Source organism: Bubalus kerabau, chromosome X, assembly GCF_029407905.1.
Source record: "Bubalus kerabau isolate K-KA32 ecotype Philippines breed swamp buffalo chromosome X, PCC_UOA_SB_1v2, whole genome shotgun sequence".
Classification (NCBI taxonomy): domain Eukaryota; kingdom Metazoa; phylum Chordata; class Mammalia; order Artiodactyla; family Bovidae; genus Bubalus; species Bubalus kerabau.
In genome coordinates, this window is record NC_073647.1 from 129,584,201 (window position 1) to 129,605,636 (window position 21,436).

Consider the following 21,436-nt stretch of genomic DNA (forward strand, 5'->3'; position numbering starts at 1 on the left):
ATTCTTTTCCTCGTCGCTTCTGCCTGTCGATCTTTGCCACACTCTTTGGAGATACAAGAATAAGGTGACTCCTTCCACAGGTCAGCCTTTCACACTTGAAGCAGTTATTCTGTCCCTCCAGGCTTCTCTTCCCTTGCCGAGGCTGAACAATCCAATTTCGATCCACTGCCCCCACCTCCATACGGCATGGTTTAAAGTCCCGTCACCACCTCCCCTAGGAACATGCAACTATCTGTCCAAATTACTCACACTGTACCCCAGAATAAACACACTAGCAATGTTCTGACCAACAGAGATCTGAAGGGGACCAGCAGCTCCCTTGTTTTAAATCATCTTCATCCAACGCAGAGTTACTCATTGTAACACCTTGCCTAGACATACAAAGATGAATGAGATTCCATTACCAGGAAACTTAGAGGCACAGGGTGAAAGGAATAGATTTGGGGGTGATTTTTTTTTACAAAAGGAAGACAAAAATGTTTGCAGGAATACAGGAAGAGAAAGAAGAATATGGGGGTAGGGGAGGAAGGGGTCTGGAAATGAATGGGACACCGTCCTGATTCTTACAGTAACAGAGGGGATGAGATTAACACCCAGGGAGGAGCTTCACTAGGGCAGAAGCTTATTTGCTGACCTCATGGTGGAGGGAAAGGAGCAAGAGATACAGACATGTTTCTCTATGAAGTGGCATACAAGGCGATCTGCTAAAACGGGGATTGTGCAATTGGGCACTGTTCAATAGAGCGCAGGCTCCAAAGCCAGACTGCCTCTGCTTTCTAGCAGTGTAACCCTGGGTCTCAGTTTTATCTTCTATAAAATGGACATCACCAATAACTCCCACCTTGAAAGTGCAAGTGTTAGTCACTCAGTCTGTCTGACTGTTGCAACCCCATGGACTGTAGCCCGCCAGGCTCTTCTGTCCATGAAACTTCTCAGGCAAGAATACTTGGAGTGGGTTTCCATTCCCTTCTCCAGGGGATCTTCCTGACCCAAGGATCAAACCCAGGTCTCCTGCATTGCAGGTAGCTTCTTTACCATCTGAGTCACCAGGTAAGCCTTACCAGGTTCCAAAAAGAGAAACTGGAATTGATGCCTATTAAAACAGTGCCACAGCCGGTTCATGTTGATATATGGCAGAAACCAGCACAATATTGTAAAGCAATTACCCTCCAATTAAAAATAAATAAAAAAAAACCAGTGCCTGGCACACAGTAACTACTCCATACATGTTACTTATGGCTGCCGTTCAGTGTCATCATTGCTATGCAGACAGTGGAGTGTCAGTCACAAGGAATGGGACTGAACGAAGTGGGACACTCAAAGGTAAAGGAATTCCCTAGCAGCACTGTGGGCACAGCAGAGGCTAGAGACCTCAGCAGGACCTTGGCAATGGTTGTTAAGGTGACCTTCACCATGAGGACTCATCAGGAATTCATGCTGTACTAAACTCTCCTATTCTTCCCCACTGCATTAATTAGTGGTTAACTAGTTGTCTGCTTCCTGAGTTGCAATCTTGGAGTTTCTATTCTAAGCCCTTCAGGCTACCCTTCTTTATTGGCTCATTTCCTGGTGGCTCAGACAGTAAAGCATCTGCCTACAATGTGGGAGACCGGGGTTCAATCCCTGGGTCAGGAAGATCCCCTGGAGAAGGAAATGGCAACCCAGTCCAGTACTCTTGCCTAGAAAATCCCATGGATGGAGGATCCTGGTAGGCTACAGTTCATTGGGTCGCAAAGAGTCAGACACGACTGAGCGATTTCACTTTTTACTTTCTTTCACCTGGTATTTAGAACATTATCTAGAGCTATTGCCATCTGAGTCATCAGTCACAGGTTCCACTCTGACTACTCCTTCTTTCCCCTCTCTCTCAATTTGGTTCCTTCGTGCCAAGCAAAAGTGCTTTTCTTGCAGACAAAGTCCAGTGAACCAGCTTTCTCAGAACTTTCTTCCAGACACAAACACTTCTGGCACTGCTTTCTCTGATACAGGTCTCTGAACTTCTGAACTTCCTTCACAAGCTGATTACTTGCCATTTTTACCCTAAAATGCTCTAGGTTTTTCTATGCTCCTGAAAGAAACCTTGTCTGACTGCACAGGTACTTATCTTAATAGTTTCCAATTTTAATTCCCTCTTTTTCAGAATACATGTTTAGGTTTCATAATTTGCCACCCTAGTCAAGCTACAATAAGAGCATATGACATACAAGTCTTTTAGCTACAGATATTATAATCATTGGCACATATAAAACCCATTGTATAAAAAAACAAAAACAAACAAACAAAACAAATAAAATACCCAATGTATTACTCTTGTATCTGGCAGATACTTTTTTAGGATTTTGTTTTCCTCAACACTGAGTGTCACTATAAAATTAACAAGTTAAATGATACATTTAAAATCTGGTTAAATTTTGCTTAAGATTGCCTATGAAAAGTTATAACTGCAGTTAAGAAAATATAATGAGGAAAAAGCCTTTGGAAGTAGTCCAGAATGTTATAATTGTTGTCTTTGTAGAATTATAGATGACATGCATACTTATTTAAAAATAAGTTATAATTTATAATTGGAACATATTTCTGAAAAAAAAAATGAAAACCACACATAGTAAAACAAAGTGGCTCCACAGTAAAGAGTACACTTGCCAATGCAGGAGACGCTGGGTCAGGACTATCCCCTGGAGGAGGAAATGGCAACCCACTCCAGTACTCTTGATTGGAGAATCCCATGGACAGAGGAGCCTGGTGGGCTATGTCCATGCGGTCGCATAGCGTCAGACACAACTGAGTGCACACACACAAAATAATACAATCCCTAGAGGAAGGCTCTGGGACTACTGGAAGTTCCATGTGGGAAGCAGTATAAAGCTTTTTAAGAAAGTAGCATCTGGAAGATGTGTGCTTATGGCAAGTTGTAACAATTTCAAATGATATCTGGCTACTGCTGAGAAGTGCTTTGGGACCAAGAATACCTTTTCTGAGAGGCCAAGTCTGAGAGGTGAAGGAAATGTCTGTGGATGTGTTGAGTAGGGTGAGGCAGTGGGTGTGGGGGTTTCCTTGTTTTGCAAGGGTGTGAGAACTACTATCTAATCACTTAGGATTTGATGCTTTCAACTTTGTAACAGTGTATTTTGTGTTCTGTTTGTACCTCCTGACAGAGGATGAAAGAGATTATCTGGTTTTGTCACTCTGTATACTTTTTATTTAAATTTTTTATTGGGGTATAGCCAATTAACAATGTTGAGATAGTTTCAGGTGAACAGCAAAGGGACTTAGCCATACATATACCTGTATGCATTTTTCCCCAAACTCCCCTCCCCTCCAGGCTGTCACAGAACACTGAGCAGAGTTCCCTGTGCTATACAGTAGGTCCTTGTTAGTTATCTCTTTTAAATACACCAGTGTGTATATGCCCACCCCACACTCCCTAACTATCCCTTCCACCTATCCTTCTCTTTGGCAACCATGAGTTCGTTTTCTAAGTCTGTGAGTCTCTGTTTTGTAAGGAACTCTACTTGTACCATTTCTTTTTAGATTCCATATATAAGGGATGTCATACAATATTTCTCTTTCTCTGTCTTACTCCATTCACTATGACAATCTCTATGTCCACCCATGTTGCTGCAAATGGCATTATTTCAGTCTTTCTAATCGCTAGTCAGTCTGTATACTTTGTATTTCCTTCAGTCCAGTGACAGGCAAACAGAACTGCCTAGCTCTCTAAGCCAAGAAGGAAAGCAGCAGCCTATTGTCTTGGGCTCCTGTGAGCTGTTAAACTGGAAAGTGAACTCTGATTTTAGAGACCTTGTTTGTAGGGACCTGAAATCAACACTCTTCGGCTGATGAGGACAACTAAAACCAATGAAACTGGAGTTTGTAAAAGAAATACAACCAGCTATGATAAGCTCAGTGATTACCAGGTAAGTGATCAATGAGTCACTCTTTAGTGGGGGAAAAAAAAATCATTTATTTGCCACACTGGAACTCAAAACTCAAGCCATTTTGAGGTTAACATCTGTGTAGCTCAGGAAAGACAGGACTGGACCAGGAGACAGGGTGGCTGAGCATGCACGTTATCCACCACTAAAGAGCTCCACGACCTGTGATGGCTTCCTGTCCCCTCATCCACAACTAGGTTTGGGTGATGGAAAATCCTTTACATCATGAGGCTTCTGTTACCTAGAGCTCTAGCCAAAGCTTGGCTCTTGACAGTGCCCATTCAAGAAATTATCTGGGAAAAAAGTTTTTTTTAGCACAATCAGCCTGATATGGATGGGCTTGTGGAATGTTCTCTTCCTTGGCCGTAGGCTGGGAGTTGTTGAGAAGGAAGTACTGGGTCACTTTGGTTAGGGTATAAGTTTCACACTGGCCAGACACGGAGGAGCAGAGAGCAGGGAGCTATGTGTTCAGTGCTCTTGCAGACAGTGCAAGTGGAAGACAAGTCACTTGGACTGCAGTTATGTGTCATCTTCAGGAACACCACAAAAACAAGAGAAAAAAGAACCACCTGAGTAGGTCCAGAAGGCTAACACACCGCAGCCTACCTCACCTGTAAGGGAGGTAGAAAGAGGTCAAAATCATGGCCAGTGGCTCTGGAGGCTACATCCTGAACATGGCGTTCAGCCACCTAGATGATTAATGTCACTGGTAATGGATATTTTGACAACAGAGTGTGCTGGTGAATGCCTCATATGTTTACACTGTTTAGACTGTGAAAGCTGTGAGGACAATTCAAGAAAACTGAGCAACAATCACTTCCACATGCAACTCATCTAAAACTTGGTGAATGCAACTCTAAAAGAAGTGTGAAGTTCTTCCCTTAGATGTAGGAATAAAATGAGGGTAGGATATTAAAAAGCTGTTAACCTATATCAAACTGCCTGTGGGTATTTCTTGTAAAAATCTGCAGTAACAGAAATATCACTGTTACAGTATCCCATGAATTTGTAATGGGATTGACATGTTTCTCCCATTTGACAGCTGTATAACCCTATTTGTGCTCCACTGTGTCCCAAGGGCACTTAGCACATTGTAGGCATTCTGAGTTTGCTGAATGACTAGTTTTGATTGTGCTTAGTCTTTTTTTGAAATGACTTTTATTTAGGGAAATAAGGGAAACTCTGGAGGAAAAAAAAATCAATGTTTCAACTTGGGAGTGTGAGTCAATTTCAGAGCCAAGATGACATGAATTAAGGAACCATCACCAACAACTAATTATTCCCTCTATCTAGAGACAAATTAGCCAAGGAAGAAACAGAATAGCCCTTGAATGATGAGCTAGAAACATTTAAACTCTAAGGAGATGGCAATAACCACATTGTGCTTTCACCCTTTACATTAGTAGCACATCAATTTTAGATGTCTGGGTTATTTTTTCCTCCATGTATGAATGAAGCAAAGTCAAACATAGGCAGATATTCTATTAAAACTACTAGGAATGAACAGAGGTGTCTATAATAATCTCACACTCTCAATTATTTTAGGGCAACTTCATACATGAAGTGCTTTGATTTCAAATCTCTGTCTACTCCAAGCTGTTCCTTCTTTCTCTCCTCAGTAAAGAGCATCTCTATCCAAGAGCTCCAGGAAAAAAAAAAATCAAGTCTCATCTGTGACCCATCTCTCCCCCTCACCCCAGTACTCTCTCTGCTCCCCTGATATCCAATTCATCAGCAAGTTCTGGCCCTTTCTCCTCACCTTCGCTACAACCACTGTTGATCAAGTCATCGTCCTCTCTCTCTCAGGATGCCCAGGGTGGTCTCCACGCTGGTCTCTTTGCGTCCACACTTACACCTTTCCTATCCACTCTCCACACAGCAGTCAGGGAGTTGTTTCTAAACTGCAAGTCAGACCCTGTTATCCTCTATCAGCTCACTTAAAGCCTTCTCATGGCTCCTTGTGACACTAAGAACAACATCCAAACTCCTAACTGACCAACAAGGCCCTATCCACTTTCCAGATTTCAATTCCAACTGAAAGCCTTTATCAGGTTGTAAGAAACAACCCTTCTTTTACGTTGTTTTTGACATGCTGGCCTTCTTTCTGATCCAGGAATTGGCCAAGCTTATACCCACTCAGGGCCTTTGCACATGCTACTTTCTTTTCCTCAAACATTCTTCCCCCAGATATTTGTATGGCTGGCCCCTTTTGACCTCCGGGACATCAGAAAAAGTGTCACATCCTCAAAGAGGCCTTCTCTGGCCTTCTAATCTAAAGGAAGCCTTTCTCCGTATACTCTACCATATCACTGGGTTTTTTTTTTCTGCATGGAACTTATCCATATCTGAAATTAGCTAATATTTCTCTGTTGTTATTGGTGGTCTCAAATGCACCAAAAGCAAAGAGAAAAGGGACCTGATCTTCCTGTTTATTGTTGCATCCTCAGTTCTTGAAGAAATGCTTGCCATTGCACAGGCACTCGAGTATGTGCTGAATGAACGAATGAATTTAACTGAGATAATCACAGAGAGAGTAAAACATTAAAAATACCTTTTATGTTGGAAATATCAATATTGAGCTGCCCGAGTTTCTCACACGTTTTCTCTATACACTCATAGACAGACTGCAGAATTTCCTTAGGGTCCTGCTCCACCCACCTTCAAACAAAAGAAAGTATTTTGGTTAGTCCACAAACAAGCAAGACAGATATAATTTATTTCTCTAGAGATGTTCACTTATGAGGGTGTGGCTGAATAAACTGAAGAAAATTAGATAAGCAAAGCATAGCCAATATTCTAAAGCAATGACTTAAAGAAAGGCCAATTTCCCTTACATTTTTATTATTCTTCATACAGTAATTAACCATTTCAAAGGAGGTAATACTAGGCCACAAACAGCAGATATTCTACCTGTTTTAAAATCATTTTTTCAAATCCAGTAAGAAATAAGTTCCCCAATTCTTTATATCTTGTAGGTCTGATGAAATCTGATAGTATTCACGTTTCACTAGTCATTAGTCATTTTTAAACAGACTAAATATAGATATTATTCTTTTGACACACTGACTGATTTCCTTGCTTATATATTTGTTTGTTTGTTTATTTATGAAGCACAACAAATTCTAAAGTCAAAGAAGTATATTAATCACTTTTGTCATGATTTTTCCTAAAATGTTTTGTTAGAAAGTAGGGAAAAAATTTTTAATTCCTTTCAAGAACTATTTCATGTAGACAAGTGATTGGTCCAAGTTTTCAGACCAAATCCCAGTGCAATTGTACATAAGGTACAAGGACCTCAGAAGGATGAATGGCTCATAATAAATGACAAGGGTGAATATCTGGGAGAAACAAATGGCATACCTTATCTATGGAAAAGTAGAAATGACACAAGTTAAAAGACTCCTATGCTATGATCTGGATGTAGCAAGGGAATGCCAAATGCCTTTCTTCTCAGCCTTCCTCCAGGTCTGCCCAGCTTTCGCCCAGGCCTGCCCAGCTTTCCCAAGCTATGAATTCTGTCTCTAAATTTTCTCTTTCCAAAAACCCGATCTCCTTCCACATATTTCTAATTTCTATCCTTCCAAGACTAACTATCCTCTCTCTTAAACTGCAATGGGATCAGGTCTATGGACAGTCATTCCAATGCTAGTAACATGTCAATAACTTTTATTATTAAACAAAGGAATTCCCTGAAACAGAGGAGAACATTTTTAATGGAAAATCTGGTAAGGTACTGCTTTTCCTCTTTCTTAAATTGAAGTAAACTTTACAATATAATGAACAAATCTAAAGCACACACATTTGCTGAGTTTCAACAAATGCATATACCAATCTAACCCACATCCAGATGTAGACTATTTCCATTGCACCAGAAAAGTTCTTTCATGCGTTCAAGTCAATCACACACTCACAGGCAACCACTTTCGGGATTCCTATCATTCTAATCAGTTCAGCATTTTCTTAAATTTTAGATAGTCATATAGGATGTAGTCTCCTACGCCTAGCTTTTTTTCATTTTCCATGATATCAGAGATTCAACCATGTTGTTGCATGTATCAGGTCACTGTTTTAAACCTGATGAACAGTATTTGTTATTGTTTACTGATGAATAGTATATTCATTGTTTACTGATGGAAAACATTTGAGGGGTTTCCAGTTTTATTATGAACAGAGCTACTATAAGCATTCAGGTAGATAAGTCTTTCTATAGGCATATGCTTTCACTTCTCTTGGATGAATTCCTAAGAGTGGAATGCAGCAGATATATGATTCATTTGATAAGAAACTGCCACATAGTTTTTCAAAGTGGTTGTGTCATAAATATCAATTTTTGAACACTGTACAGTACATGTACATGTACTATATAGCGCATATATATTAGTAATACCACAATTACTACATATGAACATTATTTCCCAAAAGGATGATTTAGTAGCAGATGTTAAGATATATGAATTAAAAAAAAAAAACATTTCTTTATTTAAGGAAAAAACCCTCACGTGCAAATCAGGAGAGAAGCAGCTTGACAATAATGAAGATATAAAACTAAATGACTTCAAAGTCAATATGGACTTTCTGATATCTAATACACCTTTGCTTTATTACTTTACTACTCCTTTTCTGTCCCTGAATTTCTAAGCCATCAGTCAGTTACACTTTTGCTGACCTACCAAGTTAGTGCTTCTTTTTTTATATATATATATTTACTTATTTATTTATTCTTTTTGCTAAGCCAAGCCTGAGTTATGGCACATGGGCTCAGCTGCTCCTTGGCAAGTCAGATCTTAGTTCCCTGACCAGGGATAGAAACCAAGTTCCCTGCACTGCAAGGCCGATTCTTTACCACTGGACCATCTGGGAAGTCCCAAGTTACTGCTTCTTTTCTTGACTAATACCTATTACTTGTCTTCTCAGGAGGGTGTTTGGTCAAGTTTACTTTACAGAGACATAGGGCAGGTGGGTTGAGATGGACTAATAAATATGAGGTATCTTTACATATTAAATTAGGAAACATACCCTTCTCTTGGAAACTCTTGTTTTATTTCCACTTGATGATGACTAAGTAGTTCGGCTGTTTTTGAATTGAAAACCTGAAAAATATATTGCAAGAGTAGAGTAAAAAATGCAGGTAGACAGCAAAGATGTTCAAAAGTTATTTGGCAACTGAAGTTCTTATTCACTGATAGAAAAATCATTTCAGAGGAAATGCCTAACAATGCTCTCTTCAGATAGAATCATGCAAGTTATAAGGTAGCTTCAGAAATAACTTCTTTTTAGATAAATGAAAATCTGTTAAAGATAAAGCTGAAGAGGCAATTCTTCATTCTTTAAAAAAATGGTTCCAGATGTAGGAAATTTAATACATCAACCGGTGAATAGTATGGATTTCGTTTAGAGATTAGGAAAACCAAAAATAAAAGAGCTGGATCAGTGCTGATAGTGATAGTGTCAGGTTCCATTCTGCATCCATCTCGCATGTAGAAACAGGAATCATAGATGCCCAGGCAGGAAAGCATCCTGTGTAAATTCCTTTGAAGGAAAGTGTAACAATGCATCTCACTCTTATGAGAGCCAAGGAGAGTCGTTATCAGGAAGGAGAGAAGAGGACCGACCGTGGCATCAAGCTGAGTGCTCTCTGTGACATGAATTGGTGACCCTTGATTATAAAACATTAAAACCTGTGGAGGAAAGCTACCAAAGAATAAGTGCAGTACTAGCCTCTGCAATTTTAACACCATTAAAATAACGCTTCCTAAAAACCTAACAACTTCTTTTCCAAATATTATTTTTCACCTGGGTATATCTATATTTAAGTATTACATGACTTAGCCTTTCAGAGTTAAGAGTTCATTTTTTAATTAAAATTAACTTCCCCAATCACTCTAATTGCAGCAGTAAAGTCACCTCCAATTAAGAAAGTGTTTCCAGGCCTAGGTTTCCTGTGGGAGAAAATTCCTCGCTGAAGACAGACTCAGAAAGACAAAGTAATAAGGGGAAACATATGGTGAGTCTTGTTGCTGCTCACCTCCTTACTCACCACACACATCATCTTTTGGGGAGGAAGTGATAAACTAATGAAAGCAAGAAGGAAAATTCTCAAGTCCTCTGAGGAGATAAAATATCTCACAAGTCAAAGGTTAACCTGACACATCATAAATAAAAGGCAGTTGGCAGAAACCTGGTGTAATATACCAGTAATTTACAAGTTTAGCATTAGTGTAAGTTTCTAGGATGTCCACTCCATTTGTCCCATTTTATTTTCTAAAGTTTCTCTAGGGCCTGGGATAGTGCCTGGCCTAGGGTCAGTAATTAATAAATATTTGTTGAGTATCTAAAACACTGTGGTCTATCAGGTACTTATTAGGAGATACATTATTAAATCAAATGGGAAATGGTTAAATGGCAGAAACTCTAATAGGAAGCCATAGTTGTATGTTTCCTCATATTACTCCTGTTCCCAAAATCTGCTGCTGCTGCTGCTGCTAAGTCGCTTCAGTCGTGTCCGACTCTGTGAGACCCCACAGACGGCAGCCCACCAGGCTCCCCCGTCCCTGGGATTCTCCAGGCAAGAACACTGGAGTGGGTTGCCATTTCCTTCTTCAATGCATGAAAGTGAAAAGTGAAAATGAAGTCGCGCAGTCGTGTCCAGCTCTTCACGACCCCATGGACTGCAGCCTACCAGGCTCCTCCATCCATGGGATTTTCTAGGCAAGAGTACTGGAGTGGAGTGCCATTGCCTTCTCCATCCCAAAGTCTACAAGTTCCCACAGGACCCTGGAACAAGAAACAAGAAGGGTGGGATGGGAAGGGGGAGGGAGGCTTATGAGGGAGGGGATACACATATAATTATGGCTGATTCGAGTTGTTGTACAGCAGAAATCAATACAATATTGCAAAACAATTATCCTCCAAGGAAAATTTTTTTTAAAATAAGGTGTGAGTTTTTGGTGGATGGATTCATAAGACTTCGACAGTGGACCTAGGGAGCTATGAATGGAGTAGGCTTCCTCTTCCATCACCCCCTAGTTTTAAGTAGGCTAATGTCAGGACCCTTATGCACACACACAAAAACGGATTTAAAGGTTGTTGAAATAGACACAGAAAAGGGAAGTAATTTGGCAAATCCTATCTGGCATATTAGAGCGTGATGTCTGATCACAGAACATGTGGATGTAAGAGGATGAAGTCTGGACCTCTCTACTTCTTTAGAGCTCTGACTCTGAGGAGAAAATGGACATCACCTTTAGGTGTTTAGGATCTGACCCCGTGCACCACTCCCCAGTGTATGGGACAAGTTTTAGATTTACTATTTTAGAATCTGCAACTTGCTTCATGGATCATCATCCAACAAAAATATAATGCAAGTCACAAATGCAAGCCACATATAATTCATAACATAATTTTATAATTTAAAATTTTCTCACAAAAAAACAGTAAAAAAAAAAAAAAGCTGGTAAAATAATCTTAACATTTTTAAACCAATAAATCTAAAATCATTTCAACAGGTGATCAATACAAAATTGATTAGCTTGTCTACTTTTTTAGTACTAAGTCTTTGAAATCTGGTATAGACTTTATACTTCTGGTCCAACTCAATTCAGACTAACCACATTCAAAGTGATCAATAGCCACCTAAGACCAGTGGCTGCCATATTGGACAGTGAAGTTATGGAGTAGTACTTTTCTCATATACCTAGTTCATGTGAGGAATTGTAATGAAGCCTCCTGATTATCCATTTGTCTGCAGGTGGACAAGTATCCAAAGTAAGCTAAGGATGTTTCCATAAGACTCTATGGCTGATGGGTGAAAGTGAAGTCGCTCAGTCGTGTCCGACTCTTTGCAACCCCATGGACAGTAGCCTGCACCAGGCTCCTCCATCCATGGGATTTTGTAGGCAGGAGTACTGGAGTGGGTTGCCATTTCCTTCTCCAGGGAATCTTCCCAACCCAGGGATCGAACCCAGGTCTCCCGCATTGTAGACAGATGCTTTACCATCTGAGCCACCAGGGAAGTAGGTAACTCCAATGACAACACATTACCCAGGAGCAAAAATGCTAGTCTGTTCTTTTCAGGTAGATTTCAAAAGATGGCAATGGCTATACAATTTGCTTTATAAAATGAGTAGCATGGTCATTCGTGTAAAAACGATGGCAAAGGAGAAACACCCCTGAGTTACAGATGCTCCTCATCTTTTTCACCCTTTTCAAGTTTGAAACTCATTTTAAAGATCAGTCCAAACTGCAGATGCACAATGGCACAGAACAGAAACTCTTTTAAAAAATTCATTTTAAGAAAATTCATTTAAAGGAATACACAAGAGTTTATGGGATCTGGAAGAGATCTGGGCCAGTGTTCAGCATCCTCCCCGCATCTCTAGGACCTTTCAGAAGCCGGGAGGGAGGGAGGGACAGAGAGTTTTAGCTCAGTCTCTGGACCACACCCTACCTTAGATTTCATATTTTATTGACTTCAGCTTCCAGATTTAAACTCTTCTAGAAGTGCGCTTAACCATGGAGTTCCAAGGCAGAAAGCAAAATGACAATACAAGCTGAAACCCATGGACCTAATGGAAATGCTCTCTTACTTACCAAGTAAGCTCCAAGAGATGGGATGGAACTGACAAAACAGGGCTAAGCTCTAGGTTTTCTAAATACCAGAGCTTTTCCAGTACAAAATCATACCAGGACTAATTGTGATGTTTTCATCCATTAAGTGGCAGCAAATAGGAAGAGGTTTTCTAACATAGGGCTGCCTATGCTATCAAGAGGAGGAAGGACATCTAACCCAGATTTGGGGGGAGTCAGAGAGGGGCTCTCAGAAGATGTAATTTGCAGACGAAGACTGGGAACAGTGGGGAAGGTAGGCTGAGGCAGGCAAAGCAGCTGAGGATGTATGTGTCTGCAGTGATCCATGTAAGATGCCTAGAGGTGTCTTGGCAGCCGTGGGTACTGAATGAAGTGCGTTGCTGAGATATTCAGTTTAGGAGGTATAAGTATTTAGATGCATCAAGGGCTTGGATAGGGAGGAATGACAAAAAAGGAGGAATACTCAAGGATGACAAGTTACAGGTTCCAAGTTAAGAGTAGGCAGTGTTTTTCTATATTCAAATGGATAACAAGGACCTACTTACAGCACAGGGCACTGTGCTCAATGTTATGTGGCAGCCTGGATGAGAGGGTAGTTTGGGCGAGAATGAATACATGTAGTATATGTATGGCTGAGTCCCTTCGCTGTTCACCTGAAACTACCACAACATTGTTAATTGGCTATACCTCAATATAAAATAAAAAGTTAAAAAAAAAGAGTAGGCAATGTTACAAAACAAAAGTATGGGAAGGAGCAGTAATTACAGTATGAAAAGGGGTAAAGAGATTGCCAGTTTCACTCTAAACAACCTCTGTTTGAGTGAAGACACCAGCAGTCAGTTGCTAATGTTTGAGGACATAGCTGAAAGAAAGAGATCCATTAAGGGGAGAAACTTGGAACTAGTAGATAAATAAGTTCTGGAGAGCTGATGCACAGCAGAGTGATTAGAGTCAATGGTAATGTACCAGAAACTTCAAAGTTGCTAAGAGACTCGATCTTAATGGTTTCCACCAAAAAAAAAAATGAGTGAGAATTATGTGACAAGGCAGAGCTACGGAGATAATGCTACAGTGGTAATCATATGGCAATATACAAATATATCAAACAACACAGTGTACATCTTAAACTTAAACGACCTTCTGTGTCAACCATATGTCTATTAAAAAAGAGAGAGAGAGAGTTTTAGAACTGCATGTGAGCCAGAAAGGCAGTTGAGAGCCTCATGCTTGATGTCATATGAAGGAAGAGCTAGGGCTGGGGGTCAAGCTCAGCCCTGTCCATATCAGTTTTTTGGTTGTGTTTTTTTGTCTTTTTTTGACCATGCAGCACAGCATGTGGGATCTTCCTTGACCAAGAACAGAGACTGAACAGGTGCCCCCTGCAGTGGGAGCATGGAGTCTTAACCACTGACATGTGTGCTAAGTCGCTTCAGTTGCGTCAGACTCTTTGCGACCCCATGGACTGTAGCCCCTCCAGGCTCCTCTGTCTGTGGGGATTCTCCAGGCAAGAATACTGGAGTGGGTTGCCATACCCTCCTCTAGGGGATCTTCCCGACCTAGGGATAGAACCTGTGTCTCTTATGTCTCCTGCATTGGCAGGTTCTTTACCACTAGTGCCACCTGGGAAGACCTTAACCCCTGGACCACCACGGAAGTCCCATGTCAGCTGTCTGACTTAAACTTTTCTAAGTTGCTGATTTTTCCATCTGCAAAGGACTAAGTAATGCATGAAAAGTATTTCATACAAGGTGAGCACATAACATGTATCCCAAAGATGTTACCATTACTGTTGTTATCAGTGCTACTATTTTGATTACTGTTCCTATTATTACTACTATCACCAGCACAGCAGATAGGTGATAAGAGTTCAGATTAAAAAATAAAATCGTGCATCGAACCTGGACTGGCGACGATGCACAATTTTTTTTTTTTAATCTGAACTCTTACCACCTATCTGCCAGAGGGATGGTACGGGGAGGGAGGAGGGAGGAGGGTTCAGGATGGGGAACACGTGTATACCTGCGGTGGATTCATGTTGATATAAGGCAAAACCAATACAATATTGTAAGTTAAAAAATAAAATAAATTAAATGAAAAAAAAATCACCAGTTCTGTATTCATCTCTAAGCGCAAATCATGTCTCGGTTCCAGAGTTTGTTTTTGGTGGAGGAGGGCAATGAAAACCTGAAGAAACAAGTTCAGGTAGGAAAAGAAAAGTTCAGCATAGTGCTGGCACATAGTAGAAACCCAAAAGATGTTACCTCTACTGCTGTTGCTACGACTACTACTGCTGCCACTTACTACTACTATTTCTATTATAAGCAGGAGAGTTAGAAGTCATTAGTCTATATTCACCACTGTGCCTACATTATGATCAATTTCCAGATTTGGAAGAGGGGGACACTTAAAAACCTAAAACAAGGAAAATTACTTCTATAAGAACTGTTTAAAAAGAACTTTCTGAAACAATGCTCACCTTTTCTGTCTCAGCCAAAGGGGAGTAGTGGAGACACGAAATACAGTCCTTACTAAGTAACTGTCTTTAAGGCTTGCTTCAACCACCCTGTGACTAACTCAAGCATCCCATCCCCACGTGATTTCCCCTCTAGCCTACTCATGCCACACTCTACTGGGTAAGTAAGACATTTTTCAGGAATGCAAACTCCCTCTCTAAAACACCATGATATTATGTAAATCCGTAGCATCTAAAATAAAAATACTAGCTACGAACATGTTACATTGCAAACTTGACCACAAATGGCATCATGGCATCTTCCCAAAGCCAGAGAAGTAAAGAAAACATAGCAAATGGCATATTTTTCTTTAAAAAGTGAGGTTATATTCAATAGCATATATTTATACATACCTCTAATATAACTATAGTTGTTAACTCCAACTTTTCCCAAGACCCCACAAGTTTTCCCTTTCTAGTCTTTCAGTCCAAGAGTTCTAGACAACACATCAAGCCCTGGAGGCCTCTCTCTACTGATGTCTATTCAAGTAACAAGCACCTCTGTTGCTGCTGTTGTTTAGTCGCTAAGTTGTGTCCAACACTTTGCGAACCTATGGACTCTATGTAGCCCCCACCAGGCTCCTCTGTACATGGGATTCTCTAGGCAAGAAACCTCGAGTGGGCTGCCATTTCCTCCTCCAGGGATCTCCCATGATCAAACCCATGTCTCTTGTGTCTCCTGCATTGGCAGGCAGATTCTTTACCACTGAGCCACCAGGGAAGCCCAAGGAGCACCTACCAGATGCCAAACGTTGTGTTAAGCTTTGGAGAGGGGCAAAAAAAGATACCACTCTGCCCCTCATGGAAGTCCAAACTGAAGGCTTTAAACATTTATGTTTATGAGACAAGAGGACAAGAGAGGGTGGCAGCCCTCTGATGAGATGTTCTTACCATTTCTGTAATGTGATGGGCAAGAAAGAAAACCAACTTAGTGGGGGTTGGAAAACACAGTTACATTTATTGTAAGAGGGGTCTCATTCCAGCTGTGGGCCAAATTCATTTTACCAAATACACTGTTCATTAGTTCCTGTCCCATAATGTGTGCTTAATATTTATGCGTTGAATACATAAATGAAAGAAAGCGGAAACCCATCCCTTAACCTTGAGATCTCTAAGTATGATGAGACAACCAGGGCCAAGGCAATGTTTCCTGCCAAAATAAGCATAGAGCTACAATTCAAGTCATTCTTCACAGATGCTGGCTATTGGAACAAAATGGTTACGCAACCATTATCCACGGTGCCTACACCTAAGCCCTGCCCAGGCCCCACTTAATCTGAGTCACAAGATGATCAAAACCAGCAGTACTTATTCAAAGGCAACCTTTAAAAAAAAAACATATTGTGAAACCAGTGTGTAAGTCTGTTTTACTTGGTGAAGATTCATCTGTGACCATAATCAGAACTGGTAAGTGCCCAGCCTCCTATCTTCCCTCCACAGAAGGTCTTCCACATCCACGGTTCTGTTTCTACAGATTTGAGCAACTGCAGATCCAAAGTGTTTTCAAAAAAAAAATTCCAGAAAGTTCCAAAAAGCAAAACATGAAGTTACCCTGTGCCTGTCACCTATGTGCATGGCATCTACACTGTATTTACAACCTTACACAGTATTTACATTGTGTTAGGTATAAGTCATCTAGAGAGGATTTAAAGCATAAGGGAGAATGTGCCTAGATTATATGCAAGTGATATGCTATTTCATTATATAAGGGATGTGAGCATCCTATGATTTTAGTATCCATGGGGGACCTGGAACCAATCCCCTGGATACGGAGAAACAACTGTACTCAGAAAACTGGGGAACCTACTGAAGGCAGGAGGAGTTAGGAAGGTAGGCTTCTGACTGGGAGAGACCTGGATTTGAATCCCAGTTCCACCAGTCACTCTGCAACCTTGGGCACATTCCCCAACACGTTCTAATCACCTGTGTAATGGAGCTCAATAATACTACCTACATCACAGTTGCATGAGGATTAAATGAGATAATGTTGGGAAAGTCCTCAAAAAGTACCTGACACATCACAGGCACAACACAATCCAAGCCTTTGTTTTTTAATGTATTTTTAATTGGAGGATAATTGCTTTACAATGTTGTGTTGGTTTCTGCCATACATCAACACCAATCAGCCATCAATATACACACATCCCCTACATCTTGAGCTACCCTCCCACCTCCTACCCCATCCTACCCTTCTAGGTGGAGTCTTTTTTTAACAGTCAATCTAATGGGGAAACAACAAAGCTACCAAATTAAAGAAGGAAGTTGACTGTTTAAGCAGAAGCTTTTGACTTATAAAGAAACGGCCCCTCCTTCAAACCTGTTACACTAATTCTCTTTCCAAGAAGTTCCTACTCTGCAATCTGGGTAAACCCTTGCCAAGCCCAGCTCACTTTCCTATCAGACAAGTTGGAAATTTTCTTTTGGTGCAAAACATATGCCTAGGGTCCCCAGGTTAAGTCTTTGACTACTAGAGGAAGAAATGAAGACATTCTAAATTTGCAGCTCTACTACTAAAAGAGAAGCAATTAAGTAATCAGACAGAGAGGTTTAAGATGTTTTGACAAAATAAAAAGGAGAATCTGAATTCAAATTCAGTTGACCTATAAAAATCTTTTCAAGAAATATGTGTAAAGCACTCCCTGTAGAGAAGACAGGTGTTCATTTCTCATGTTGACCAAGATATTTTAAGGAATACAAAGATGAACAAGTCTCCAAAAGGAGATTCCTGCTTTAAGTTCAGCAGATAATATAATAACACAAAATAAAGCTGATAAGAGCTATTAACAGAGACATAAAAAGAATGCTCTAGGAAGGGGGAGAAATTCTGAGAAAGGGTTTGAGCAAAGACTTCCACCAAGAGATGGTAACTGAGCCACTATTTGGAGGAAGAACAGAATTTCAAGGAGCAGATATGGGAAAATGGGGAGGAGGCATTTCCCTTGGATGAGAGAACGTGAATAAACAAATCTTGTGTCCTTTATGGGGGAAAAAATGTAACTGGCATAGAAAAAGGGACAGGGAAGCTCAGTGAGGTGATTGGTCCTGTGAACACTGAATGAGACATGCAAATGCAATGAATAATGGCCAGGAAATTATTTTAATACTTTTCACTTTATAAGCTTCCTTATGACAGTTCTTATTTGTTGTATTCTTTCCTGAGAAGATAAGCAATTATTTCTGAGTCATAATTACGATGTGGAACAATATGACTGGTACAACCCCTGGGGATCACTTTGTGACTGAAGCACTTGTTCAGCAAATCTATTATCTGAATTTTGCAGACAGTGGTTTAGCAACTTCTTTCCTTATAACCAAGGGAGAAAAAAAAAAAAAAAAACCTTTCTAAACCATTGCCAGATTTTTCTCTACTTCACCCAGAATCTCTTCACACAAGTAGTCTTCTATCTACCTCTGAAGCTTTCTTGAAGAGTTGTTTCTCAAGGAGCAGGAAACTTTACTGATCAACTTTTAAACATCACTCTGTAAGCGGGATGGGAGCCTTCTGAATGTGCACCTTAGCTTACTCATTGAGATCAAGCCACAGTAAACAGCAGCCGACTTCTTAAAGGCTCCTGCTATTCATGTCAATCGCTGAACAACCAACTATGATAATATAAAGTTGATTCATTCCTTCCCCACCAATGCAGAAAGACACTCCTCGGGCAACAGAATCTGAGGGGCCAGGAACAACCTGCAGTAGATAAAGAAAACTGCTGGGCTACATGCATGGCAACAGTGTTAGTCTCTAAGTTGTGTCCGACTCTGCGACCCCATGGACTGTAGCGCCTACCAGCCTCCTCCATCCATGGGATTCTCCAGGCAAGAATACATTCCCTTCTCCAGGGGATCTCCCCGACCCAGGGATTGAACCTGGGTCTCCCACATTGCAGGCAGATTCTTTACCATGTGAGCCTCCAGGGAAGCCCCATGTACAGCAACACTGACAAGTCAAAAGGAAGACCAGCACAGTCAGGCTGGCAACTCAAAAGGCAGCCTACAGAGTTAGGAAATATTTTACCCACTTTCACAGAGGGCAAAGGCTGTATAAACTTGGGAACAACTGCCATGTTTGGTTTGGCCCCTACAGTCCATTAGCAACTAGTTGCCAACATTTAAGGACAGGAAGATTTCACTGAAAACGCTTGACTACCAATTTTTCTTAAAGAATCTGAAGCTTGTGCAACATGAGGTGAGTGTTCCCGCCTGGCAGCTAGAGGCTGTCCCTTTAGTCTGAGTCCACTCTCCAGCCTTCCTCCTCCCTCTACCTGTCTGTCCCCTGCAGGCATTTGTGTGGGCAATTCTTGAATGTGGCTTCAAAACTCAACCCACAGTTAGTCAACACACATGTCTTAATGGTCTTTCTTAATCTGGGAAGATGGTAGTGATGACTGCATACTTTATTAATCAAATCTAGTTGGGTGAACTTTCTTACTTATGATTCAGGGTTACTTTATAAATATTTATATGAAAATAAGACAAAGTAAAACCTGCCCTGTCTGATCAAAAGATAAACAATGTAAGAAACAGGAGAATTAGGTCTTGGCAGCTCAAACCAGCATAAGTCATTAAATAAGAACCAAGCTAAAACTGGACTGAAAGCTTCTGACTTTAGACAAGAGAGATGAGTATCAAAATGAAGGTACAGATGCAGGTTTTAGTCAAGTGGTCAACTAAATAGAGTTCTGAAAAATATATATATAAGGTATATACAATGTATACATACATATACATACTAAAGAAGACATCAAAACATGAATTGAGACAAAGAAGTGAAGAGAGAGCTAAGCAATCATTAAATATTTATATCAACTTGCCAGGTTAGTCAAATGTCCATTGTAAGAATGAGCTCTTAACCAATAACAGTTTATTTCAATTACTTTTAAATGATCTTACTGAACTCAGTACTAGATTACTTTAAGAGCAAGTTTCCTAATGGCGCCAAACAAATCAATCAGCAGAGAGTCACTTAAATAGCACTCCATTATGGCAAAACTCTGCTGTCACACATGGCAAATAAAAAGAGAAACAATTTCCCTGTCACTTTATGTTGTGAAGTGCCGAGAGGACAGTCATCTTTGTAACAGGCAAAGTATCGGAACTGAAATTTATGAAGCTTCGAAATGAAATCAAGATTCCGGTAAAAACAGTGTAGTGTGACTTTTCCCTAATGTGTTCTGCCACTCGCCAGCCCCCTGAGCATTCTACCTTCTGCAATGTCTGTGGGAGACGATGACAAGGCATCATCACGCAAATACTATATTTGTTTGACTGCTCCACAGACGCTGTGTTAGGCTCCCACAGCCGTGACACAGCTTCCCCCCATCCAAGGACGTCCTGAGCCGGGCAGGCCAAATGCTTCTGGGGAAGACTGCAGCAGCGGTCAGTGTGGCCACCTGTCCCCAGCTGCAGGCGGGCCGCTCTGAACGGATGCTCGATGAGTCCTAGCTCCCTTCGGGGGAGGAATCCCCCCATCAGTAGGCGGCCGCGCTCCACCACCGAGGCCAGGGCTACTCAGCTCAGCCGCGGGGGTCGCGAGAGGCCGCGTTCCCCCAGGCCCGGGCGGGGCGGCTCCAGCGTGGCAAGTCCCACTACGGAACCCTTGGCCTCCTCCTCTTGCCCCGTAGCCGGGGCCCCGGGCCGTGGGAAGAACGGGATGGGGACGCGACACCCAGCCCCGGCGTTCCAAGGCTCCCGCCCCGGTTCAGCACCTTCTCAAGTGGCACCCACCCCGGGCTCACCAGAAAGCGCGTCGAGCTGGTGCCCTGGTCCACTGCTCCCACCAAGGGCCCCAACACTGCTTTCTTCGCGGATGCCATGAAACCAGCTTTGGGTTGGCGGGCGGTCTTGACCCGTTTCCCTGGTGACGGCGACGGGCGGGGAAGGGGCGTGCGGCTAGCCTGGAGGGCCTGCAGGCTGGCGGCAGTAGATGGCTCGGACCGCGCTTCGAGCGGCCCCTTTACCGGCGCGGAGCCTTCTCGCCCCGCCCCTCCGGCCCAGGCCCCGCCCCCAACCGCGTTCCCCACGACTTCGGGGGCGGGGTGAAGGGGGGGGCGCTGTCTGCCAGGCCGGCCAATGACCGAAAGCGGAAAGAGAAGGAACGTTCAGACAGTCTGAGGGAGCGTGACGTCATGGGGCGGGGCCTGGGCGCGGCGGAGGCGGTGTCCCGCGCGGCAGGTCACGTGGGCCCGGCGAGCCGGCAGCCAAGCCCGCCTGCAGCAGGGCCGCAGGGGGAAGCTGGTGCTGCCCATTGCAGGGAGCATCACTGGCCCGCAGAAAGGGCACAAGCCCACCTACGCCCTGGGGCTTCAGCTCGCGGATGGGTTCCAAAATGCGGAACTGCTCGCTCCTCTGGTGGGCTGTGCAGAGCACGGCGTGAGTCACTCTTTGGACCGACCCCGCCGGG

The 21,436-nt window shown here is 42.0% G+C and overlaps 1 protein-coding gene across 5 annotated transcripts in view; it reads right to left on the reverse strand.

The window, feature by feature from the left end:
• Positions 1–21,077, reverse strand: part of GK (glycerol kinase) — a 74,924-nt gene extending 53,847 nt beyond the window's left edge. The window contains exons 1-3 of one of the 5 annotated variants that reach the window (XM_055564283.1): positions 20,772–21,077; positions 8,952–9,025; positions 6,487–6,593 (exon numbers count right to left, since the gene is read on the reverse strand). In XM_055564283.1, coding sequence (XP_055420258.1) covers positions 6,487–6,593; positions 8,952–9,025; positions 20,772–20,849 — 259 coding nt within the window. In that variant the 5' untranslated portion in view covers positions 20,850–21,077. The remainder of the gene's footprint in view (positions 1–6,486; positions 6,594–8,951; positions 9,026–20,771) is intronic. The other 4 variants (XM_055564280.1, XM_055564281.1, XM_055564282.1 and 1 more) reach the window with 4 other exon arrangements.
• Positions 21,078–21,436: the final 359 nt, after the last annotated feature.